Source organism: Stegodyphus dumicola, chromosome 5 (genome assembly GCF_044657685.1).
Source record: "Stegodyphus dumicola isolate Sdum_Otavi_A_Nest chromosome 5, ASM4465768v1".
NCBI lineage: Eukaryota > Metazoa > Arthropoda > Arachnida > Araneae > Eresidae > Stegodyphus > Stegodyphus dumicola.
The window spans coordinates 190,771,272-190,799,051 of NC_140772.1; the positions used below are offsets into that span (position 1 = coordinate 190,771,272).

At 32.9% G+C, this 27,780-nt stretch overlaps 1 protein-coding gene and 1 long non-coding RNA gene across 2 annotated transcripts in view; one reads left to right on the forward strand and one right to left on the reverse strand.

Moving 5' to 3' along the window:
* The window catches only part of LOC118205668 (uncharacterized), a 78,264-nt gene extending 62,857 nt beyond the window's left edge, over positions 1-15,407 (forward strand). Inside the window, exons 8-10 of the mRNA XM_085817495.1 lie at positions 4,729-4,893; positions 9,952-10,126; positions 14,860-15,407. Of these exons, the coding sequence (XP_085673621.1) occupies positions 4,729-4,893; positions 9,952-10,126; positions 14,860-15,006 (487 nt within the window). The 3' untranslated portion in view covers positions 15,007-15,407. The remainder of the gene's footprint in view (positions 1-4,728; positions 4,894-9,951; positions 10,127-14,859) is intronic.
* A 1,795-nt stretch (positions 15,408-17,202) lies between these two features.
* LOC146997370 (uncharacterized) lies at positions 17,203-20,417 on the reverse strand. Its single transcript, XR_015041378.1, has 2 exons — positions 19,259-20,417; positions 17,203-17,306 (listed from the first exon to the last, which is right to left on the reverse strand). It is a non-coding gene; the product is annotated as an uncharacterized LOC146997370 (long non-coding RNA).
* Positions 20,418-27,780: the final 7,363 nt, after the last annotated feature.

The window sequence follows — 27,780 nt, forward strand, 5'->3', positions numbered from 1 at the left end:
TTGAAGGCTTCAGGTTGTTTCTGGATCCAAAAATAAGTAATTGTTGAGTCTGTCCAAAAATAGCACGGAATTCTCAATTTCAGTGCTTTCAGAATATTGCTGACTAACTTAACTGATAACAATGCCCCCATTAATTCTAACCTCGGTAAAGTGAGGGGTTTTAGTGGGGCTACTCTATTTTTAGAAGAGACAAAGGCCGTTTTGATTTCTTTATTTTCTGTCATGAAACGTAAATATGCGACTGTACCATAGGCTTTGACACTTGCATCTGAAAAGCAATGTAGTTCGAGATTTTCGACATTAACGTTCGAGTGCATGAAAAGGTAACGAGAGATGGAGAATTCAGCCATTTGAGGTAGCTCTTCACACCACTTTCTCCATTCAGAGGACAAATCTTTAGGTAACGGTTCATCCCAATCTATTTGTGACAACCAAATCTTCTGTATTAAGCACTTTATTCTAACAGTTAAAGGTCCTAAAATTCCAATCGGATCGAATATTCGACCCAACACTTGTAGAAGAAATCGTTTTGTTTCTATTGGTTTAGATGTGAAAGACAATAAGTTCCGAACATCAAAATACAGTAAGTCCTTTGAATTATCCCATGCCATACCTAAGACTTTAAATGGGAAATTTTCTCTATTAAAATCTTCAGGATTTTCATCTGGAACGATACCCTTTTTTACCCACAATTCATGTAGTTGTCTCGAGTTACTATGCCATTTGTGAAGCTGCATGCTTGCTTCCTTAAACATTTGGACCGATTCTAGACTCGTAGTTAATGCTTCATTGATCGTTGGTTGGCTTCCAATCACATCATCTACATATACGTTCTCATTCAAAAAGTTAACCGTTGTAGGATAAAGTTTATTATAATTTTTCAGATGATGTTTAATGGTAGCGGCTAATAGAAATGGACTACTATTTATTCCGAATAAAACTCTAGTGAACCTATATATGTCAGGAGAAATGGTTTCATCATTAGGGAAATCGGAAAACAGAAACCTGGTTGCGTCTCGATCTTTTTCATATATGAGAATCTGTAAAAAGGCTTGTTTTATATCTGCGGTGAAGGCTATTAGATTATACCGAAATCTTAACAATATTTCGAATATTTCAGGGTATAAATTTGGCCCAACATGTAGACAGTCATTTAAAGAAATGGATCCTGGGGCATGCGATGATGCATCATAAACAATACGTAATTTACTTGTAGCTCGATCCTCGCGTATAACTTCCCTATGTGGCAAGTAAAACACGACATCCTCTTCATTTGAAATTTCTGAAACTGGTTCGATAATATTTTGTTTTAACTGATGTCTTAATACGTTCCTGTAAGTTCCTGTTTTAACTGATGTAAGTTTTCCCTCTTATCAATAAGTCCTGAGTTTTCCCAAGTCCCAAAATTTTGTTATTTGTTTGGAAATGAAATCTTCCCCTACAACTACATTGAAAGCTAAAGAGACATCATCATCACCTTTTCGTCCATGTAGGCACCAGCCGAAAATAGTTTCCACTGCAACAAGATTTTTGCTTAAGTATTTAATGTGTCCCATTACTATGTTGGGATAATAATCTGCACCAATTAGAATGGCAATGGGTTTTTTACAATCAGGAAAATCTGCGAGCAGCAAATTTTTTAATTGTCTGTTTTGCTTAATTTCTTCTGATTTAGGACGTGGAATATCTGTACCTGATATATGATCAGTTACTAATAATTCAACTTCTATTCTAGAATCGGGAGAACTTCTATGTTCTAAAGTTAATTTAACTACGTCATAATTTTTTTGGATGGGAGAAGTATTCCCAAAAGTGTAGACAGTCAATTTTTCTTTTCTTATGACTTCGAGGTTTAATCTGTCCGCTAACTCGCGAGCACAAAAACTTTTCATACTTCCACTATCCAAGAGAAGTCTGGCAAACACCTTTTCCTTAGCTGTTTTAACTTTTATCGTGCAAGTCTGTAAAAGAATTGTATTATTTGCATTATGTGAAACGGCCGAAACAATTTCTTCTTTCTGTTCCTTAGTTTGTGTATCATTTTTCGAAATTAATATACTATCCTTTTTATCACTTGGTGTATTTTTAACTATCGAACTGGATTTAAAACATACGGCTTCTGAATGTTTACCTTTGCAAATTTTACAAACTTTAGTTTGGCGTTGCCGGCACTGTGAGATTTTGTGTTTAGGGGCCAGGCAAAGAAAACAACGCGTTTGTTTTTTAAAAATATCTCTCTTCTCATTAACTGTAAGGCATAAACAGGACTCTGAGTCATGGTTTTGAAAACAAAAAATGCAGTTTCCATTTGATGACGCGGCTGCCATAAATTCATGTGTGGTGACAGTTTGTTTATGTTTCGGCGTTGGTGGATATCTGTTAATACCTTTCATTTCCGGTTTTGACTTGCGTGGAAAGGATAATGAATTAATCTTTTCTCGCGATTCTATTTCTAATCGGAGAAAGTCTAGAAATTTGTTTAAATCATAGGTTGAAGGATTTTCAGTATTTGTACGATGAAATTCTAAAGTTATATCGTTCAGGACAATTTTCATCAAAATTGGAATAAACATGTTGGAATATGTTTCTGGTTTCACACTGAATGCTAAAAGGCTTCTGACTTGAATGTTAATTGTATCATAAAGTTTTCGCAATTTTGCCACTTCGCTTGAACTTTGAACAGGATTTAAATTTAAGAGATTAGAAATGTGTGTATTGATAATAAGATCACTTTGACCGAATCTATTTTTAAGAATGTCTATAGCAGAGTCATAATTAGCCTCTGAGATTGAGAGACCTTCTATGGCTGATGCTGCGTTTCCACATAAATAAGTTCTCAAATAATTAAATATTTCTATCTTCGAAAGTGTAACATTGTCCTGAATAGTGACCTTGAATGAATTCCAAAAATTCATCCAATCGTTATATTCTCCGGAAAATTTGTGAATTAAGAGTTTGGGCAATTTCACATTGCCTTCAATTTGTCTTTTGGTTTCAACTTCTGTAGATGAATTATTTAAATTCGTGTTGATATTTTGAGTATTGTATTTCCTTAAATAACGGTTGATTTTAGACTTTACTATTATTATTTTATCATTATATTCCATAGAAGTGTTAATATCTGAATCTAATTTTGATTCATCTTCAATCAAATTTTGTATTTTTTCATTTAAATCATGTAGTTCCGTTTCTTTACTAGTTAACAATTCCAAACAATTTTCTAACTCTTCTTGATTTTCTTCTTTTAAATACTCATCTACATTTTTAATAATTTGAGTTACAGAAGCACATATATGTGCTCGATTCTTAATTAGTGTCTTCTGTTCCATTTTAATAAATTATCAAAGGAGACTTAACGTGAGAAGTCTTCGCTTACAAAGCTAATCCAAAAGGCGAAAAACACAAATTTTCAAATTAATCAGATTCTTTTCCCGGGCGATGCACCATTATGTAACGAAAGTTCTAGATCAAAGTCGAATCACTCATAATCCAAAAGACGAGATGCATGGCCTGGAGGGTTTTCCATAAATTTTAATTAAACTTAATATTTACATATATACAATGTAGGCTGAAATGCCTGAATTGAATATTTAATGCTCAAAAGGCAAGAACTGAATAGTTCCAGCTTGAATCTAAATCGAATTCTATTGCGTAGTGCATCGAAATTCTACCTTCAAGAAGAAGCATATTTTTTCAAGTCACGTGTTCAGAAGGGGAAAGGTTAAGTAAGCCAATAGATGGACTCCTAACGCCATCTCTTGGCGATATCAAAGAATATTCCTTAACAGCTATCAAGTTTTGAATAGTGTTGTCCCCTACCCAAACATGGGCATCTAGCCCGAATTTTGAATTTGTTTTATTATCTATTTCATATTTTTAAAAGTTAACAAATTTTCGATTAGCAAACTGGATTTGAATGTGAGCAGTGGCAACACTGTATGAAAAAAAAAACACTTTTATATCTATTGCCCAAGACTGTCCATTGAAAATTCTAAAGCTGGGGTGTTTTTAAACATTTTGCGATTTTTGCTGTTGAATTGAATTTTATAGTTCTCAAGAATATGATATTAATAAATAAACACACAAAATGTTGATAATAAAAAGACAAAAGATTAAAAAAAAACAGAGCTTTATAAAGCCCTATAAGTAAGGAAACTGAACATTGATACGATTGAACTAAGAAAAGACTCAACTCAGGGGAGGACAGAAAAAGTATGCCAAAACTTAATGCTCCATTGAGAATTCTAAATGTATAGTGCTGTTTGAAAATTGTTGTAAGTTTGCTGTTGACTTGCATATGGCATAAATGCGAAGAAAATTATTCTTAAAGCTACAAGGACAAAAATGGAGAATTAGTGGGATCAGTGTAACAGCAGATTGGTAGACTGCGAGCTCAGTGAGACAATTAAAAATCCTAAACCCTTTGGGGGTAACTGTTGAAATCTGAAACATTTCAAATTTTTTACTTATTCGTGACGAAAAATTTAAACTGGTTGTGAAATATATTTTATTGTATGAGAAGCTGTACTAACAAATGATACTTCTAACAAACAATGTGACAAGCATCTGCAATGTCGAAAAAAGCAATTTGAAGTGCAGAACCAAATTTCTAATAGCATGAGTTATTCTATATTTTCAACTGCTTAAAAAATTATAGATATTCTTATTAACAGCATTGTATGATAGCCATGATTATCATAAATTTTTATGTATTAAAATTTTGTCTAGGAGGAGTATCTCGCATAGTCGGTCTAGGAGTCATGATCGTCACAGAAGGAGTTCTTCCGGCTATCGCCATAAAAGTAGAAGTGTAAGCAGAGATAAAAGAGTAAAAGCAAGGTCACCCAGCCGATCTGTAACACCATCCAAATCAGTTTCTCGCTCACGATCAAGGTACGTGGAGCTAAAGTGTAAGAGTATCTTATCCTGAGAATATTCTAAATTGACACTGCTCAATATTTTATGATGTAATAAAACTGTATTATCACAAAAAAAAAAAAAAAAAAAAAAAAAAAAAAAAGAGTAAAAGTGTATCTGAGCAGACTATGGAGGAAACTCAAATTTAGGGGGGGGAATTCTTGTAGTAAAGTCGCTAAATTAAATTTCAATGAAAAACAGAGAAACAAATGATATACAGTATAAAGTCTTTAATCCAGACTCGGCGGAACGTCGGCAATTCCGGATTACTGTTTTTTCCGGATTATAGATCATCAATTTAAATCTGGTAAGATGGTATGCAGAAATTATTAAATTAAAAATATAAACCGTAGTTTATAAAATAAAGAGCAATTATGATCTAAAAGGTATCAAAATTTACAAAAAAGAAGCTTAATATTTATTTGTTTACTTTATTAAACATTTCTTTCAATGTAAATTAAGTTGCTTCATTTTGTGTGCTAATACTTTCTCTTTAATTCTATAAACAGACATAAATTCTTGTTCAGTTACAAAGTTCCGCTATTCAAGTCCTATAATTGCTGTGCCGAGAATACCGACTGACTTGTCAATCGAAATTTTTTCGTTTTAACTAACCTCTCTGTCACTTTCTTCATGCCTTTATCCATTTTTTTGCAGCAATTCCACTTTTTGCTTGATGGACATCAAAACATGATTTCGCTTTGTAGATCCTTTGGCAGCTCCAGAATCGGAAACTCTTTTTGACATAATCAAAAGTTCAAGCTTACTTTTTTTTATAAAATTGCTCTAACAGTCTGCAAAAAATAATACGCCAGATCCAATTAGAAGATTAAGGAATAACGCAATCTGCAACATTAACTGAAATAGATAATTAGATAATTTTAGTCTAGCTTATACCGTCCATTATACATTAAACGAATATGCGTATGCGTAAAGGTATGATGTGTTTATGCATGCGCAGAAAGTTTGTAGCTTTGAGGTCCGGATTATAGATCATTCCGGATTATGGACGTCCAGATTAAAGGCTTTGTACTGTATGTGGTATATGTGTGTATGTGTAATAAATTTTAAAGTATATTTAAGTATGTTGAGGATAGATCACATGGCATGTTATAGAAATACTTGGAACGATTGGTGCATTGTAGATGTATAATAAAAGAAGAAAGCTGCAGTCATATTGATTAATAATGTCGTATTTTCTCGCATATATTTCTTAGCTTTTTTATTACTAGATTCTGAAATTTTAAAAGCATTTTCGTAACTTCCCCCTTCCTCTGTATAACATAGTTTTCCCTTCTGAGAGCTAGTTTATTCCTAAATTGAGTCCCCCCCTCCCCCCTGAGATTGGAATTACTATTAAGGTCCGTCCACACGTAGCGATTTTCTCGGCCGACTTAGCTGGCCGACAATTTCTGAGATAGCTCGCCTGTCAATCTTTGTGAAAGGAAGTGTTTCCGCCCTCTGCAGCGTCACACTGTCTATGATTTGTAAACAAAGCTTACAAGTGTTGTCAAATAGTCAAAATAATTGATGACTATTTTACTTTAAATTGTTACTATAGATACAGCTATAATTTTGAACTTAGCTACTGCTGCAGAAGGGGGGGGAAGAAAAGAAAATGCGTTTGGATCAAAAATTGGGTCAAACGATGAGAAATTCATGGTGCCTTCGTAATACCCTGCTGCGGGTGTTGCGTATTGAAGTCGCGGTAGAATTCGGAAAATATTTACGGATGATACCGCGTGATTTTGATTTTTTGCTAAATTTAGTTTGCAGCAAAATTTAAAAAAAAAATATGCTTTTCCTTTGTGTACTGAGTACACAGATTACTCCTTTTTTGTTTCATTTATTTATTTTTAAATTTCATTTTCTGGCACTCCTATTTGTGCACTTAAATCTTGAATTAATAAAATAACCATGTTTCAGAAAAAATAAGTAACTACTGTGCTTTAAATCAAAAACTTTATTAATGAATAAATAGAGAATACTGTCATGAATATCAAATTAGTATGAGTAAAAAGTAGTAATAAAGAATAAAGGATTACAACATTACAAAGCAACAGTGTAATTTCAGTGCAAAAAATTCAAGAAATATCACGCAAATTTTGGCGCATGCACAAATCCTTAAAATTGTTGCTCTACGAGAAAGTCGGCTGAGAAAATCGCTTCATGTAGACGGGCCTTTAGACTTGAAACATCACTTTGCATTGTCTCACTTTTCATTTAAGTTTATTGCCACCTGGAAAAACATGAGCTATTTCTTTTTCATATTTAATCTGTCTGTTATTAATTTAAAAACTGTTTAGGAGCAGTAGAGGGATATCGTGTATCATAAAAATATTACTTTTAAAATTTTTAATCTGATTTAATAAAATTTAAAATGTGTTTAATTCATGATGTAACTAATTTAAAAAATTAAGTGCTTTATAGAATTATATGTTTTTCACTTTTTAAATATACAATAGATATATGATACTCCCGTTTTAGTCTAAATGCATATTATCTAATATCCTATAAAATGTTGCTATTCCACGTGTGCTATCTCTATTCATGAACCATTAAAGGAATCCTTTTGGGTGATTGTTAAAATCTGAATCCTTTCAAATTTTTGTGTTCAGTTTGTATGTGCATTTTTGTATTAGCATTTCATCCGTTTTATTTTCCTTTGCATTTATTATTTGAAATATATTTTGTGCAGCTTCTCGTTAAACTACCTAGAGTGGCAGGTATTTTCACACTTAAGAAATCTTCCAAGCATGTGATTTCAGCTTACTACTGTTATGTATGTTCCTCCTCATAGTAGCCAATGCTGATATGTTTGATGTTTTGAAATTTGGGCCTTTTGTTCACTTCCCTTCTTTTACATTCCTTCGATGTCCCTCTTGAGTTGTATATTACTAAGATTCCTTTCATATATCTGGCAGAGAACCATCTTTAACATTTTCCTGCGAATCAGTTTTAACTACTACTGAGAAACATTATTTTAGGTATTCAGTGTTGGGTGGGGTTTTTTTTTGGGGGGGAGGGAATAGAATTTTTACTGTTAGTTGTTAATCCTTACACTTTGTAGTTGCCTGATAAATCATAAATTTTAATTTAAAAAAAGTTTTGCTAGTATTGAATTTTTATAAAAGCTATTTAATTTTATCTGAGTTAACGTGGAATTATTATATTGATAAAATTATCAATTTTTGATGAGAATGATTGTTATGGTTATTTTTGTTGATTTAATTGAGAATACTAATTTGACAGTAATTACCATATATTGCAGCATATAACATGCACTTTCAATATAAAAAATATGATCGAAATTTATGTGTACGTTATATGCTGGGTGTAAAAGTGATAAATTTAAAAATAAGGAATTAGCATTAAAAAATTAGATTTCTATATGTACCTGAATGCTGTTTATTTAAAAGAAATGAAATACCTTATGAACTTAATTTTCATTATCAGATAACATGAAAAGTTCATCCTAGTAGTCTTTTGTTATATCTTCAGACAAATCAAATTGTTTCATCTTCACAATTACTCTATCTGATTTGTTAATAGATAATCATCTTCCATTCAATCTAGATTGTTAGATGTACTGCACTTCTTAAATGACTTTTAAGTTTGGTATAATTTCAATCCCTGCTTTTATTATCCTCTCGTACACTATTTCTAAACTGGCATGTTGCACTTGGCCTCCTTTTGAAACTTTTTTTTAACTTTTTAATATTCCACTGTCATTTTAAGTTTTCTTTGAATGGTTCATTGATACCTACATCTAAAGGCTGAACTAATGGTGTTAATCTGCCTGGAATAACTGCAATGTCTGTATTACAGTGTTTCAGTAATTTCTTTGTATTATCAGTTAGATGAGATCTGAAAATGTCCCAGACTAAGACTTTCTGGATTTTTTAAGACTAAAGGACACTTTGGGTAAACATTTCTTATCCACAATTTCATACCATTTTTGCTCATCCATGAATGAACGTGAATGAAAACACCATTTGGGAAATCACATTTTGGTATCATCTTTCTTTTCAAAATGACCGTGGGTTTTAATTTTGAACCATCCGCTAAGCAGGGCAGCACTACTGTGAAGCGAGATCTTTCGTGACCTGTTGTTTTTATGTGAAACATTTTTGTTCCTTTCACATAAATTATTTTATTTCCTATAACATCAAACATTATTAGTTTCATCCATGTTTCCAATATGTGACAGTAATTCCCCCTCCCCTTTATAGGTCAATAACATACTTCTGGAAACTAAATCAATTTTTTTCTAAATCTTCCCCCCCGTCTCGTAGAACTAAATTATTCCATGCCATAAATCTACTGCATCAACTTAAGGTTGTTTTAATATTTTCACTTTCATTTGCATTCTTTTACGCTCACTTTAAGGCATATAAACTGTGTTTCATCATAATTAATCCATTTTGGTGCTTTTCTAGGATCCAGTTTGCAACACTTTCTTATGGGGAAGGCCATTTCGTTACTACTTCACTCAAAGCACAGTTATTCTTTGGCATAGTATTTATCATAATTTCATTTTTTTTTCTGCTCAGGTATGGAGCTGTCATAAACAACAAGCATTCTTGCTGCAGCACGATTTCCATTTCTTTCGCAAAATGAATGCATCTAACTCCTAATTCCACAAATTCATTCAAATTGGAAGTGCATTCTTACTCCAAATTGTATCCCCCTTTTCTCAAAATACAGTAGCATTCTTTTGGACACTTGCATTGAATATAGTCCACCCTCTTTGCAGGAATATTTACTCCCTCAAGCATTTAACCTACACACATATTGTTCTCCTTATTCAGTATACCATAGTTGGAAAGGCTAGGGCAAATCTTCGAATAAGTGATCTCAAAAGATAAAATGTGTCTTTTAGGTTTCTTTGTGAAGAATTGGAAACGTGTTATAAGGCAAATATACCTGAAAATTTTAAAATGTAGCTTGAAATTATAGATGTTATATGCCAGAAAATGTGTTATGTAGTTGATTTTTAAAATACTAATTATTATTCTGAATGATATTTTGCAGGTCTCATGGGAAAAGTCGGAGAAAATCTGAAAAGTTGTCTAAAAAATCAAAATTGCGTGCTCCCAGTAAATCTCATTCAAGAAGTCGTACTCCCAGCAAAAGTCCCAGCCGTTCTCCCAGTTTTGCACGAAAAGACAGCAGATCTCCACCTAAAAGTCCAGAAAATGATGATTATGTAAGTTACCTATGAGAAGTATAAATAGAATGTATGTATACGTTTTCAGTTTTAAATACAAGACAGTTTTTTTATGCGTGTGTTTGTCACTTGCTTTGTGTTTTGCAAAAGATTAAAATAACATTGTACTAGAACTTAGCCTATCATGTATATTAATGATAATTTAACTAAAATATTAAATCTGAGAGTTGTGCTGTAATTAAAAAAATCATACAGAAAGCATTAGTGTTTGTGTCATATGACTCAACAGAGTGCTCATTGTGTGCCTTGTTTAACACGTGATATTCATCAGACTATTTATTTTTAAATATTACTTTTTATGTACATTGCGCAAAAAGGGGGGGGGCAGTTCTATATCTCCTTTCTACTGAGCCGATTGACAAAATTCAAATGGCATTTTTCATGTTTCAAAAGCGCGACTTAAGATATATATATTAGATTTATATATAGCACTATTCTAACATGGGTATTTTGACACAAAATTGTGCTTTTTCTGAAATAACATACCAATTGTTTTACATATTTCAATTCTGCGACTCAAATTATGCCAGACTGCGAAGTTTTGTAAAAATCGTACGAGTAGTTTTAAAAAATTAACTGTCAAAATCTTAGCTCCTCAGTGTTAATTTAATTTGGCATATATTTATTAATATCTCCTGTTTTATTAAACTTTTTGATTTTTCCTTTCACATTTCGAAATTTAGTTTCATTCCAAATAAAATTCACCCATTTTTTGTGTTTTATTATTAAAATTTCTATTTTTAAATAATTTTTATTAATTTTTTGAAAAAAATTTTGAATTGTACCCGATAAAATTTTTACCATCATCTTAAATTAGGTGTAGTTCTAAGCATACCTGCAAAAAATTAGAATTTTTTTATTCAGGATTTTCTAAGATATACATGAATTTACATATCTGCGCATTTCGAAAGTTGGCACCTTTTCTTAGCGTGATAATAATGCCAAATGTGGTTTATGAATTTTGTTACATGAATTGCCACAGCTATTTTTAACCTTAAATTTTTACGGAAAATTATGATATTTTTCTCTCAATGATGTTTAATAAATATTTATTAATACTCTGAAGAGGTACTTTTTTTTTAATTATAGATCAGATTTTTAACATTTTAAAAAAATTTCTTTCTTTCTTCCTTTTAAAAAAACATTTGTAAGAGTAAATTTTGACCTTCGCCGTGTTATCGTCTGCTACTTTACTTTAGCTGCATTTAAATTGAATTGTTTAAAACTGAGAATGTTTGATGTTTATTTTCACAATGTTTTTAAGCAAACAGAACGTTAACAGTTTGGGTCATGCCCCAGCTTTGAAAAATATATAAATATAAATTTTTACATTAATCATCTTAGAATGTTTTAAGTAGAAATTTTCTTTTGTGTTGTAGATTATAAAAAACATCTTCTTTAATATAGAAATTATTAGGCTTAAAAATTCTAAGTATGATTTAGATTGTTTGCACCAGATATAAGAATCGGGTTACTAGGTGGTACAGGATAAGCTCTGCTGGAGTGGTTTATTTCTTTTTCATTTAACAAAAATCTTTTAATTAAAATTTTTATCCTTTGGACATTTCTTTAAACTTTATGTATAGTTAAAATTTATAGTTAATTATAGAAAATGAAAAGCTGCCTTCAGCTGAAATGCATTTGCTGCAACTAATATTTAAAAAAATTTGACAAGAAGGCAAAAATCTATGGAAGTGTAAAAATCGAAAAATCTTAATTTTCTTGTGTCAGCACTGAAAACATGCCTTTGTGAAGAATTTTCTAAGTGAAACCAGCTCGTATACACGAAAACGCCCATGCAACCAGCTTGTTCGCCGAGATTCGAACCCCGGAGCGAACTACCTGTGTTCAGCGACTTTACTGCTGAGCCGTTAGTGGGCCGTTTTGAAATGGAAGGCGATAACTTTATTTAAAATTAATATCAGAAATACCAAGATGTTTCGAAAAGTTGGATGCTTTTAATATGCTTGCAGAATGTCTGAAAAAGAGAGAGAGAGACTGTCTGGGGGGGGAGACTCCCTTTTGTGTGTGTTAAATGAAAAAGAAATAAGCCACTCCAGCAGAACTTAGCCTGTACGACCGAGTGACCCGATTCTTATATCTGGTGAAAACAATCTAAATCGTATTATTTAGAGTTTTTTAAGCCTAATAATTTCTATATTAAAGAAGATGTTTTTTAATTATTTAATTTTATTTATTTATTTTTAATATTTGATTCTCGCAATTTCAAAAATAAAATATTTGACTAGGATATGAATAACATTTTAAGAAATTAAATAATTAAATGTAGGATGATAAAATTGTTTAAAGCAATGTATGCAACTCATCTTAAATTAAAATGTTGGATATACATCTCTCTTATTTATATTTATTATTTATATTATATTTTTCTTCTTATAACGAAACATTAAAAGGCGTGTTAACTGTTAGTTGAATGCAATTTTTTAAGTAAAACTCAGTGCTTTTTATAAAAGTCTTCTTTACTTCCTCAAAACAGTGTTTTCATCATTTATCTCTTTTCCTCCCCATTCACTTATACTCAGTGGTTTTTTTGGGGAAGGAGTTTAATGAATTTTAAAAATATATACGAGGCGTATTCGGAAACTAAGTACCGTTTTGGGGGGAAAAAAAAATAGTAAAACAATTTTTTCAAATTCAATTTTATTTTTACATGAAAATACATGTCTTAAACTATTTTTCAACATAGTTTCCGCCAATGATCAAACACTTGTCATAGCGGGTTTTTGTATACCATCATCAAAGAAACTTCCCGCCAGTTTCGATAACCACGACTCCACAGCATTTATCGTCTCATCGTCAGATCCAAAGCGCTTGCCGCCAAGCTCCGCGCTTCATGTGCAGGAACAAGTGATAGTCGGACGGCGCCAAGTCCTGGCTGTACGGCGGGTGATCGAACTGCTCCCAAAGAAACTGTCGAATTAACGATTGAGTGACACTAGCAGTATGGGGCCGAGCATTGTCATGGAGCAACACAATTCCTTTACTGAGCATTCCTCTTCGTTTGTTTTGAATGGCAAACCTTAGTTTTGTTAAAGTCTCATAATATTGTGCCGCATTAATTGTTTCACCTCTGGGAAGAAACTCAGTAAGCAAAACGCCTTTCCTATCCCAGAAGACCGTGCACATGATTTTTGTAATGACATTATCACTTTGAACGTTTGTTTTTTCGGAGAATGAGTGTGTCTCCACTCCATTGATTTCGATTCTGGTGTGAAATGACACACCCAAGTTTCATCACCTGTCACAATTTGGTTTAAAAAGTTTTCTCCCTCATCACTGTACCTCTTGAGAAATGTCAGGGCACTATCAAGTAAGTCGCTTTGTTTTGTGAATATCAGTGAGCATTTTTGGAACCCATCGGGAACACAGTTTGCGATAATTCAAGCACTCAGACACAATTTCGAACAAAACAGTACGTGAAATTTGTGGAAATGCCTCTGAAAGAGTTGTCACTGTGAAGCGTCTGTTCTCATGAATTGCTTCATCAACTTTCCTTACCAAATCATCGGTGACAACAGAAGGCCGACCACTCCGAGCCTCGGCGTGGACATTTGTTCGACCTGCATTAAACATTTTTACCAACTTTCTCACCATTCCATCACGTTATCACGTATTCACAGTAAACTTCTGTCACTTGACGATAAATTTCAGCCGGTTTAACACTCCTCGTGTTCAAAAATTTAATCAAGGCACGAATCTCACAGTCAGTGGGAGAACTAATTGTCTTAAACATTTTGAATATGCACAGCAAACTGAAAACACAACATAGAGCAACCAAAATGGCGACAATTGAAAGTCAGTGAACAAGAAAGACTAGTGTGCATGCGTGGGACACCTACCACAGCGCTGCGACGACGCTAGAATGAAACGATACTTAGTTTCCGAATACGCTACATATATTCAATAATTCTTGAGTTTTTTTATTAGTTATATGTGAACAATTCAGTATAAAAATGGAGAGAGGAAAACATAAGCAGAATTGAGAAAGATATGACTGGTAATCGGCAAAATTCTCTAATTGCAACTTTTGGTTCTAATCAAAATTCTTCTGTATTTAAAGAAAATTATAATTTGTTTCACAGATAAAGTCTGTATTTTAATTTTGAATTAAATAAGCTATTTGTTGACATTTTACACGCTTGTATTAACCCCTTAACTGCCGCGGGCGTATATATACGCCTTGCTCAGCCGATGCGTTAACTTTGCGAATAATTTTAGGTGTAGCAGCGCAAAGCAAATGATAGCAGTTTGGAAGGACGTATATATACGCCTGGGGCAGTTAACGCATAGGCTGAGCAAGGCGTATATATACATCCGCGGCAGTTAAGGGGTTAACATGATGTTTAACATTTTTATATGAGATCAAAAGATAATGCATGCAAAATGCCTCTTATATTGTATTGTGTCCATTTGAAAGAAAAAAAAAATGCTTTTCAAAAATTAGAAGTATTGCCATATTAGTAGCTTTCAGTATCACTTTCCAAATGGACACTGCATTGCAGTGCAGAATATTAATATTTTTAGGTATAATACAGTGAGTGACTTGTCAGCTTAATTTTTCTGCTACTTTTAAATTAGACATTAAAATTTAAGTATATTTTGTACTTATATCTAAAATTTATTAATTCAGAATTTCTGTGCCTCTGAGGTCCATGTGTTAAAATAGTTAAGTGTCCTTTTTTATATTTTAGGATGATAAGCACAACAATATTGAGAATAATGCAAAGAGCAGAAGTGCAAGTCGCAGCCCTCGAAAGAGTAGTAGCCGCAGCCCAAGTAAAGAAAACAACAGAAGTGATGCGAGTGATCGCAGCATTAGTAGAAGCAAGTCTCGTTAAATATATCATTCGTTTCATATGTCAATTCATTTTTTCCCTGCAACCATATGTCGTGTGTATTCTTTAGGAAGTCTTCAACTTTACTGTAAATTTCAAGCAGCATTATATCATGTAGTTATCTAGTTTATCCATCATTCGTGTTTGTAACCTCATGTTTATATTTTTGCTTTTTTCATATGTGCATTCTGATATAATAAATATAAATTAAAGCAAAATCAGTATTTTTTTTTCTGTGATCAAATTTCTAACCTGGAGCTTCATACCCAGGCAGTTGTTTAATGTAAGGTGTGTTTTCAAATGCTGTAAAGAATAATAAAATTAATTTTTCTGCAATTAAACATGTTCTAGTAAGTTTCTTCATTCAAGACTCGTATCTAAATAAAAATTATTTTGATTATGCAGTTTGTTGTAAATGTGTTGGTTATTTTTCAGCTAATAATAACAAGAGTTCCATTGAAAGAAAAAAATCATTCTTTCTTTTTACTTCCTTGTACAAAGTAAAAAGGAAGTATTGTAATCGTGAAAAGTTTCACACAGCATATTTAAAAGAAAATATCCATTTTGACCGCTATCGAATGCAATTTAACGATGTTTTTGCAAGATATCTGTACGTAAGAACATAATAAAAGACGCATTTCCTCAAAAAAAACTATAAAACTGCTTTAAAATTAATTCTGAAGAGAATTTTTCGTGGCGTCTGTACGAACGTATGTACATACGTATCTCGCATAACTCAAAACGGAGTAGCCTCAGAACATTGAAATTTTGTATATAGGACTGCTATAACATGTAGATGTGCACCTCGTATTTTGGTTGCAGTCGGCTGCACCAAACGTACATAAATATATTTATATATATATCCACTCTGTTACCCGGCTCAATGATCTCAGTTTCTGTACTCTTATATGTTTGTAAATTGTACATTTTTTGCTTTAAAAAGGATTGAATTATGTTGTTTTTATCTTCCGGTTAAGGTTTTTATGCCTTTAGTAAATCTGTATGCAATATTTTTAGAATTATCAACAATTTTAAAGTTCTTTAAGTGCCGCTAAGCCTTTTTTATGGCAGCCATTGATTGTTTACATTTGAAACAGCAGACTAGTGGATTTGTTGCCAATCTAGAGAAACTTAGCTTCGCAACAACAAAGATAACGCCTTCATTTATTATTGCGAATTAAATCATGCTTAATCCTTTCTGGAATTTTTTCGAGGAAATAAGTGTTAAAGATTTACTTCGTAATTTTTAATATAGATATTCTGAATTTTTATGTATTTTTGCCTTCTCGCAAAGTGAGAACTGAATTAATTGAATGAGAAATACTCAATCATCTGTGAAAAACTGTTTCTTTTTGTTTTGTTTGCTTAATTTCTTTTATACATCATTCTAGCTTTATTATAGTATTTGAATAGAACATGTGGCAATGATTAGATAATTCTATTCTTTAAATTATATAAATTTTGTGCATTATGAGTTATAATATAAACAAAATATAATACTGTTAAGTGATAGATTCACTTACCATAGCGCCAGAGTGTTGCTATGGTAAGCAAATACTAGAGTGAATTTTAAAGAATGCATTTATTCCATTGTGGTTTATGCGCTGTCACCAAAGTAGATTTAATTCAATCCAATAAGTTTAAATGAAATGCAAGAAAAAAATGCGTATAATTTAATATTCCGTACAAGGAAGTCGGGGTGTACACATCATATTTTTTTCCTTTAAAGAATATGTAACTAGAGGGGACTATTTGTTCAGCTAAGACTGTTAGACTATAGAAATATTAGTCAGAATTTGTTAACATAAAACATTTTACTATTTTTGCTGATGGATAAAACTCTTCAGAATGTATAAAGTTCTTAAATACTGGAATACCTCTGAACACCAAAAGCTAGAGTTGTGGAAAGTCGTGCCTGCCTATAGTAAAGTAACTGATCTGTCAGTGACGAGACAAAAGCCTACCCACCCCCCAAAAAAGCAGCCCACTGTGATAATTGCCCACCTGACAAATACAAAAGTGCACGTATAAGTCCACACTGAGAAAGTATGTGCCTCGTTGAAATTAATCCCCCCCCTCCAGTTATAGAAAGCAGATTCATGTAGAAATAAAATAACAGATCTCATTGTGTTTTGGGCTCCAGCTGAATTAAAACTCTGTGTGTATATAGGAAAGAGTAAAAATTGACATAAAAACATATATCTGTGTAATTTTATTATATTTACGTGACAAAGGGAAGTGTCCCTCGTACAAGTCTGGCAGAGAGGTGAAAAGGAATGCTTGTCACACTGCTTCTTTAAAACCTGCAAAATTGTAAGGAGTATAAAATGCATGTAAATTTTCATCTGTACAGAGAATAATTAATAAATTATTTAACAGTGCAGAAAATTTTGTATATAATGAATTTAATATTGGTAAATAAAAGCTGAACTTTTATTTCAACAAAAGAGATAAAAGTACCTATTCTATTATGATTAGGAACAAATTAAAAGCAAGGTTTCAGATAATACAATTAAATTTGATTACTTCGATTTTACATTAATTAACTCCATTCCCACTTGAAATTTCATATTTAATCATAAATATTATTTGTAAAATTTTTCAGAAAGTCATAAGTATTTTGGATTTCCTGAAGATGTGCGCTCTTTGTAAATGGGCTTTGTGATAAAGTTTTCTAACTGGCTGCTGGTTATTCAAGCAGGGAAACATTTCCGTTCCTTTTGCCCACCTGAGAGAAAAAACAGTTAAAGAGAAGATGGTGTTCTTTCGTACTTAGGGTACCAAAGAACATCAGGGGGGAACTGGAGAGCCAGAGATTTTGTAACTGAAGTTAAAAAACTCCTTTATTGCATTTTCATTAGTCTATATCTTGAATTATTTTTATCTGATGATTTAGCTAGAATTTTAAATATTTTAAAAATTTTCAATAATTGGAAAATTAAAGGAATGAAATATTAAAGATCATTTGAAAATATTTCTTAACCATTTAAAAGGGATAATTTACTATTTTAGCTATAGAATTGCAGAGTGGGAAAATCTTGATTAGATAGTATGTCTAACGAATTTTTGATGAACTAATTAAGCATGTCAAACAATTATAAATGCATTTTATAATGATAAAAAAAAAAAGTGCCGTTTTGGTTATGTGGGCTTTCAGCAATGCACATTTTCATTGGTGTGGGTATTTGCATGGCCTTCGAGATAACATGGCCTGGTTAGCTACGAGTGACGTCACGAAAGGCGTCCGATTCTTCCGTGACTTTCTTTGCTTCAGATTTGAATGCGAGCGTTTCGTTCGATGTTTAGAGTGTTTTGTTTTTAATAATGCATAATAACTAAATTTTCAGAGACTTGAAAACGTATATAAAAGGTCGTATATTCATTTGCAGTTAAGATTAATAACTTAATAAATATTATTTTTTAAGAAATATTCACGAAATTTTCTATGCCATGTTTTAGGTTATCTTGTGCATTTTTTTTACACTGTATTGTAATAATTTGTTAGGATACACTAAAAAAAGAAAGTTTTGAAATAAGTAAATAAAAAGGCTGTTATTTATTAACATAAAAATTAGTTTGAGAAGGAGAGGAATGAAAAGATTTAGAAATATAAATAATTCACTAACAAAAGTAAATATAATTTAGCAAATTAAGACATAAAAAATAATTTTTCCTTAAAACTATAAATATTTCGGAGCTTCCAAACATTATGCAAATGTATTTTTAATTCATTTAAATTACTATCTAATAAAATGAACAGAAAAGCCACAGAAAAAATTTAAATCTCAAAACTGTAAATTAAATCAATTACTGCAACATTACAGAAAACGAATAATTTTCACATATTTATATGCTATCTATAGCAATAATTATAAGGATATGTACATCATTTAATAATATTTACATTATTAGTTATATGTAGATGCATAATAAATAATATATTTACAAATAAAAGCCATCCATATAATGTTTCACAAAAGCGTAAAATCAATAAATTTGCCAACGAAAACCTCAAAACAACTATACATAGAACAAACCATGAACAAACCTGTGCAAGTTGTACTAGTATACTGAAGCAATAATTAATCGCAATTGATAATTTATTTTGAAAAATTATGAAGTATTATCAAATAATAAGGAAACAGCAAAAGGATTAATAAATTTAAATGTAAAAGATACATTATTGAAAATATATTTGAACTGCATCATATTTAGTACACTATTTTTAAAAAATAAAACAATGTCATTTACATACTCATATCTTTTCATCATGTATTCTTGATTTTTTTAAGTTTCCTTTCATCGATTTTTGTATGCATATTATTTTGAAGAACTTTAGTATAATTGTTTAAACAAATATTTGAAACGGTGCTCATTATTTTTTTTAATCTGCTAGAAAAGGGAATTCCACACATTAAACAAGTTTCATGAACATCAAACATGTTAATGTTTTGTACATATATCTTGGTAAGTTTGACCAGTAAAGAATGCTGTTCAACTTCTTTACTGGTTCTTTACTTTCAACTGGAACAACTTTATCTCCTAGATAAACTGCTATATCTATATGAAGCGATACAAAGATACTTTTTCAATTTTAGGATATGGATGAAAACTGAGCAATGAAATATAAATACCAGCAACAGATTTGTGTAAAATAATATTTGAAATATCTGAAATATTTAATTTATTTGGTAACATAGAAGAAAAATCCTCAAATGATGCTGTTTTGTCCTTTCTCAAAAATTCATTAAAAATATGCTTCTCCATCTTAGCTTTTTTTTCCTCCCTGCTCATCCTCTGAGGGGTTGGACTTTCAGATAAGTATTTTGGACAACCAGAAAAAATGCATGGGTAAGCATCGTTATTTAATTTAGGATGCCCTTTACACATCTGAATAAAAGTACCTTTGTTTGTTGGTAAATAATCATAGCGAATAATATCATCTTTTCGGATTGTTTTTCACATTGAATAATGTTTTTTACATTGAATTCATCTGCGATCACTTGAAATAAAATTTTTCCTTGGAATTTTTTCGATCCATAAATCCCGTTTTACTGTATCTTTTGAAAATTTGAATACTGATACATATTCATTAGTGCCATCGTAATTGGATTTGCATGCTGGAACGCAACATCGTGCAGGCATGATGAAGACATCTCTACGTAGAAAGTCAATCGTTATTCTTGTTAACAAATAAGTTAACTAGTAATCTCAATTTAAAATCGAAAATATCCTTAACAACATTACTTATATTTAGCAATAAAAAGACACGAATAATAAAAATATACAGCACGCAATCAACGTAATAAGAAGTCTTCGCTTGCAGTGCGAAGGGTGAAAGTTCAGACGCCTTACGTGATGTCAAATCACGTGATTCTGCAGCTGACCAGGCCATCTAATCTCGAAGGCCACGGTATTTGTCGGTGTGGGCAGTTATCACAATGGGCTTTTTTCAGGGAATCGATCTATTATGAGACTGACTGCAATGTCCCTGGTGGTGAATTTTGGAAATTAGTGAACATGTCATGTAAACTGAAATACGGCAAAATATTAGAAATAATCTTGGTTTTAAATGCAATTACAGTTGATCTGTGAATTGCATTGTTCTTTTTATCTGAAGATTTATTTCAATAAATATATTCTGAAATTAAAGAAATTTGAAGAGAGCTAAGATAAAACCACATAGCTTGCTAATATAAAAAGTTTGAATTTTATGAAAGTTAAAAAAGATTATACAGTCAAAAGTCGTTAATTCGGACACCCATAATTCGGAATGATCCATAATCCGGACCTCAAAACTAAAAACTTTCTGCGCATGCGCCGCGTTGACGCATGCGCATAGGCGCTTACGCGTGCGCGTTTTATGTATAATGGACGTATAAGCTAAAATTATCTAATTATCTATTTCAGTTAATGTTGATGATTGCGTTGTTCCTTAATTTTCGAATTGGATCCGGCTTATTATTTTTTGCAGACTGTAAGAGCAATTTTATAAAAGTAAGCTTAAACTTTCGATTATATCAAATAGAATTTCCGATATATATTTGTTAATATGTAAAGGATCTAAAGCGAAAGTATGTTTTAAAATCCGAAATCTGTTTATCAATTTCACGCTGCTTGGCGGAAGGAACGCCGCGGCGGGCGCGTAATGAATTGGAAGTTGATCTGTCAGCACTATCCTTATCTTCAGCGCATATGTTTTTATTTTATTTGGCTTATAATTCCTTACCAAATGTAGTATTTCATCTCGATATGCTCCGTCTTTGATATGATTTAAAACAAGTTCCTCGTCATTATAATTCGCTTCCGATAGCGAAGAAAAGTGACAGAGGTTATTGAAAACAAAAAAATTTCGATTGACAAATTAGTCGGTGTTCTTGACACAGCAATTATAGGACTTGAACGGCGGAACTTTGTAACTGAACAAGAAATTATATCTGTTTAATAGAATTAAAGAGAAAGTATTATCACATGAAACGAAGCAAAACTTAAACAACTTACATTGAAAGAAATGTTTAATAAAGTAAACAAATAAGTATTAAGCTTTTTCTTTTTGCAAATTTTGATACCCTTTAGATCATAATTGTTCTTTATTTCATAAATTACGGTTTCATATTTTTAATTTTAGAATTTCTGCATGCCATCTTACGAGATTTAAACTGATGATCTATAATCCGGAATCGCCGAAGTCCCGACGAGTCCGGATTAACGACTTTTGACTGTAGTGGGGATGCATAAAGATATGTAGTTTTACTTTATTATTTATCATGCATAAACATGTATGTAATAGAACTGTAATCTGCAAAGATTTTTTAACTCATGAACACTGGCAGCAAGAGAAAAATAAATTATGTCTGCGTAAAATTAACTACAGTCAAAAGTCGTTAATCCAGACTCGTTGGGACTTTGGCGATTCTGGATTATAGATCATCAGTTTAAATCTGGTAGGATGGCATGCAGAAATTATAAAATTAAAAATATGAAACCGTAATTTATGAAATAAAGAACAATTATGATCTAAAGAGTATCAAAATTTACAAAAAAAAAAGCTTAATATTTATTTGTTTACTTTATTAAGCACTTCTTTCAACGTAAGTTGTTTAAGTTGCTTCCTTTTATGTGATAATACTTTCTCTTTAATTCTATAAACAGACATAATTTCTTCTCCAGTTATAAAGTTCCGCTGTTCAAGTCCTATAATTGCTGTGTCGAGAATACCGACTAATTTGTGAATCGAAATTTTTTCGTTTTCAATAACCTCTGTGTCACTTTCTTCACTATCGGAAGCGAATTATAATGCAGAGGAGCGTGAAATTGATAAACAGATTTCGGAATGGTTAGAGAAAGGAAGGATATGCCTTTATCCATTTTTTTGCAGCAACTTGCACTTTTTGTTTAATGGACTTCGAAACATACTTTCGCTTTGTAGATCCTTTACATATTAGTAAATACACTCATGCCCATAAGTTAAGGATAATTTAAAATCAGGCAAAGAAAGAGTTAGAAGCAAAACAAATTTGACTTATTAAGACCCAATAACACGCCGAATAAATACTAATTCAGAAGTCAAAGAACAAAAATCAGCGTTATACCTACAAAATTTTTTTCACAGGACTAGTTTCGATGGTTTTACCGAACCATCATCTTCAGCTGCAAAACCGCAAATGAACAAGATAGGAAATAATGATTAGATAAGATAAGAAAGCCTGGACAAGAATAAGCAAGTGGCGCCATCTGTTGGCGAAACCAGAACTAAAACATAATTTCTCTAAAAGCCGAAGGCAAATTTGGATTGGAATTAGGATCGTTAACTAGAACAGAAAGATTTTTATGAATGTGAAATGCCTCTAGAAAATCCAGTTCTCCAATGGAAGATGTTTTTTGAATAATTTTGGCAGCAGAAAAATTGAAAGTGTGATTTTCGGACCAACAATGTTGAGCAACAGAAGACTTCTGTGTTTCCTTTTTTCTAACATATGCCTCATGTTCTTTGACGCGAAATTTTAAGGCTCTCTTAGTTTGGCCAATGTAAATTAAACCACACTGGCAAGGAATCCTATAAATACCCCAGGAATTCATATCCGGAATGGGGTCCTTGAGTATAGAAGTTGGAATTTTATTGATGGGAGAATAAACAACCCGAAAGTTAAATTTCTGCAAAATATGTGCAACTTTATAGCTAATTGATGGAAAGAAGGGAATGACAACAGAATTTTTATAATCTCCTAAAATAAGAGTGTGGCTTTTAGTATGTTGAGATGAGAATTTTTTAACTGCTTGATTAATAATGTTGGGTGAAAAGCCCCTGTCAATAGCTATTGCTTTTAAATAATTTAGTTCTTCATCAAGGGCTAGTTTGGAGGAGCAAACTTGAAGAGCACGGAAAACATAGGAATAAAATGAAGCTAACTTTTGTTTAGTCGGATGACATGATTTAAAGTGTGGTGGAAGGCAAACCGATGAAGGTTTACGGTAAACTGTAGTACTGAAGTTGGATGTGTTACGTGTGACCAGAATGTCGAGAAACGGAAGAGAATTGCAAGTCTCAAGTTCAAAAGTGAACTGAATAGCAGGATCAATAGAATTCATTGTTGAAAGAACTTTATTTAAATCATCTTTATTACCTTCAAACAGGGTAAAAGTATCGTCTACGTAGCGGAACCATGCCGGGACGTTTAAAGTTTCAAACAATTTTGATTCATAATAATGCATGTAGATATCAGCCAGGATGGGACTGAGGGGGCTTCCCATGGCTAATCCCTCAGTTTGCTTGTAATATTTATTTTGGAAAACAAAATGTGTTTGTTTCAAACAGAGTTGAGTGAGAGAAATTAGCTCATCAATTTCGATGCAAGAGAAATGAAATTCGCGAAGTCTGGTTTCTAGACATCTTAATGCACCCTCCACTGGGACATTGGTGAATAATGATTTTACATCAAAAGAAACCATGAGTAAATTACTAGGAGAAATGTTTTTAACTTTTTTTACAAACTCTATTGAATTTTTTATGGTGTAAATGTTATTGTCTAATAGAGTTGAAAATCTAGAAACTAAATATTTAGCTAATGGATACGAGGCAGTACCTAAATTTGATACAATAGGACGGAAAGGAATACCATTTTTATGAATTTTGGGAAGAGCATATAATCTGGCACAATTCGCAACAGATGGGACAAGCGAATGTTTTAAGTTGCTTGAAATGATTTGCGAAGATTTGATCGCAGTTTTTATTTTGTATAAGTCCGAAGGTGAAGGAAACCTGTAAACCCTCGATTCCAAAGATTTTGGCTCCTATCGAAAAAGCTTTCAAGTTCAGTAAAGTTTCAGATTCACAGAAAGAAATGATTAGGCATCTTATCGCTCATAATGTGAAATTCAATAATAAACCTTTGAAACCAAATCTAACTGCGAGAGAAAGAGCTACAATGCGCGAAATTCATTCTAACCCGGATATTATCATTTCAAAGGCCGACAAAGGTGGCCAGATAGTCGTCATGGATAAGAACACTTACATCGATGGTGTCACTAAACTCTTAAACGAAGGACCATATAATCCGATCCCTAAAGATCCTTCACCTTCGGACTTATACAAAATAAAAACTGCGATCAAATCTTCGCAAATCATTTCAAGCAACTTAAAACATTCGCTTGTCCCATCTGTTGCGAATTGTGCCAGATTATATGCTCTTCCCAAAATTCATAAAAGTAGTATTCCTTTCCGCCCTATTGGATCAAATTTAGGTACTGCCTCGTATCCTTTAGCTAAATATTTAGTTTCTAGATTTTCCACTCTCTTAGACAATAACATTTACACCATAAAAAATTCAATAGAGTTTGTAAAAAAGGTTAAAAACTTTTCTCCTAGTAATTTACTCATGGTTTCTTTTGATGTAAAATCATTATTCACCAATGTCCCAGTGGAGGGTGCATTAAGATGTCTAGAAACCAGACTTCGCGAATTTCATTTCTCTTGCATCGAAATTGATGAGCTAATTTCTCTCACTGAACTCTGTTTGAAACAAACACATTTTGTTTTCCAAAATAAATATTACAAGCAAACTGAGGGATTAGCCATGGGAAGCCCCCTCAGTCCCATCCTGGCTGATATCTACATGCATTATTATGAATCAAAATTGTTTGAAACTTTAAACGTCCCGGCATGGTTCCGCTACGTAGACGATACTTTTACCCTGTTTGAAGGTAATAAAGATGATTTAAATAAAGTTCTTTCAACAATGAATTCTATTGATCCTGCTATTCAGTTCACTTTTGAACTTGAGACTTGCAATTCTCTTCCGTTTCTCGACATTCTGGTCACACGTAACACATCCAACTTCAGTACTACAGTTTACCGTAAACCTTCATCGGTTTGCCTTCCACCACACTTTAAATCATGTCATCCGACTAAACAAAAGTTAGCTTCATTTTATTCCTATGTTTTCCGTGCTCTTCAAGTTTGCTCCTCCAAACTAGCCCTTGATGAAGAACTAAATTATTTAAAAGCAATAGCTATTGACAGGGGCTTTTCACCGAACATTATTAATCAAGCAGTTAAAAAATTCTCATCTCAACACACTAAAAGCCACACTCTTATTTTAGGAGATTATAAAAATTCTGTTGTCATTCCCTTCTTTCCATCAATTAGCTATAAAGTTGCACATATTTTGCAGAAATTTAACTTTCGGGTTGTTTATTCTCCCATCAATAAAATTCCAACTTCTATACTCAAGGACCCCATTCCGGATATGAATTCCTGGGGTATTTATAGGATTCCTTGCCAGTGTGGTTTAATTTACATTGGCCAAACTAAGAGAGCCTTAAAATTTCGCGTCAAAGAACATGAGGCATATGTTAGAAAAAAGGAAACACAGAAGTCTTCTGTTGCTCAACATTGTTGGTCCGAAAATCACACTTTCAATTTTTCTGCTGCCAAAATTATTCAAAAAACATCTTCCATTGGAGAACTGGATTTTCTAGAGGCATTTCACATTCATAAAAATCTTTCTGTTCTAGTTAACGATCCTAATTCCAATCCAAATTTGCCTTCGGCTTTCAGAGAAATTATGTTTTAGTTCTGGTTTCGCCAACAGATGGCGCCACTTGCTTATTCTTGTCCAGGCTTTCTTATCTTATCTAATCATTATTTCCTATCTTGTTCATTTGCGGTTTTGCAGCTGAAGATGATGGTTCGGTAAAACCATCGAAACTAGTTCTGTGAAAATTTTGTAGGTATAACGCTGATTTTTGTTGTTTGACTTCTGAATTAGTAAATTTGACTTATTTGTAAAGCTTATTTATTAAACAAAAGGTAAAGAGTTAAAAAAGATACTATATGGTTGATATTATTAAAAAAATTAGCGATTTTTTTCTCCCTGGAGCAAATTACAAAAAAAAAACACCTATTTACAAAAAACCAACATTACATGATTGTTAATACATTGTATGTCTCTCAGACGATGCAATGCAGTTCGTACAACGCCTAGGCATGCTGAGTATCAAATTATCGATCTGATCTTGGGGGATATTACACCACTCAAAAAGCAATGCTCTCCGAAGCTCCGGTAGACATGCAGGAGGAGGTTGATGGGCTGCAACTCGTCGGCCAAGCATGACCCACACGTGTTCTACTGGATTCAAGTCCGGTGAGAATGCTGGCCAGTCCATACGGGTGATATCCTCCGATTGAAGGCATTCCATTACGATGTTTGCACGGTGAGGACAGGCGTTCTCATCCATAAAAACAAATTGTGCGCCCATGGCGCCCCGAAACAAACGTACATGTTGTTCCAGAATGCCGTACCGATAGATTTGGCTTGTCAGGGCTCCAAGTTAAACATGCTGGTCAGTTCTGGAACCCAGAATATTTCCATCCCAAACGAGCACTCCTGCACCACCGTAACGGTGTCGTTCAATGATGTTTTCTTGGTGGTAACGAGCACCTGGAGCTCTCCATATGAAAGTCCGGCGAGAATCAGACTGCAAGCTAAACCTGGACTCGTTGGAAAACATCACACAAACCCACTGATGCGGTGTCCACAATGCATGCTCTCTACTCCAGGCTAACCGCAGGCGACAGTGAGTTGCAGTAAGTGGAACGCATCTGACAGGTCTACGAGCATATAGACCAATCTGCCCTAAGTGTCTGTACACGGTCTGCCTTGAAATTGTCGTACCAGTGGCTGAAGAGAGCTGACGAGACAGGTCTGAGGCTGTGCTCCGCCTGCTTCTTTTGGCAGTAACTGCCAAATACCGGTCCTCATTCGACGTTGTAACTCTGGGGCGACCTGTGCTGTAACAGCTACTCACATTACCATCATCTTGGAATCGTTGCCAAAGCCTGGAGTTGACAGTCTGGTCAATTCCAAATTCGTCTGATACTTCCAGTTGAGTACGCCCACATTCCAGACGGCCGATAATTCTACTACGTAAAAAATCATCCAAATGCGTCTTTTGTGTCATAACTATTCGGTTATTGGACTGAAATGCGTGTAAAGCACCTGCCTTACTTCTTTGCCTGTATTTCTTATATATCACTCTCTTACACTCTCGCCATTGTGACGTACCATCGGTGTCATCTGGTTACTTCCTGAAATTTGCATATGATTCTTGAAGATGTGTGTAATGATTTTACAGGTGATATATTTATTTTAGAGTTCGATTTCCGCGTGACTCCGAATTATCCTTAATTTATGGACATGAGTGTATTTTAGCAATCCCTTTACTTGACTATCTCATTTTCCATTTCAAATTTCGATTTTCAAATTTAGAAAAAGAGTT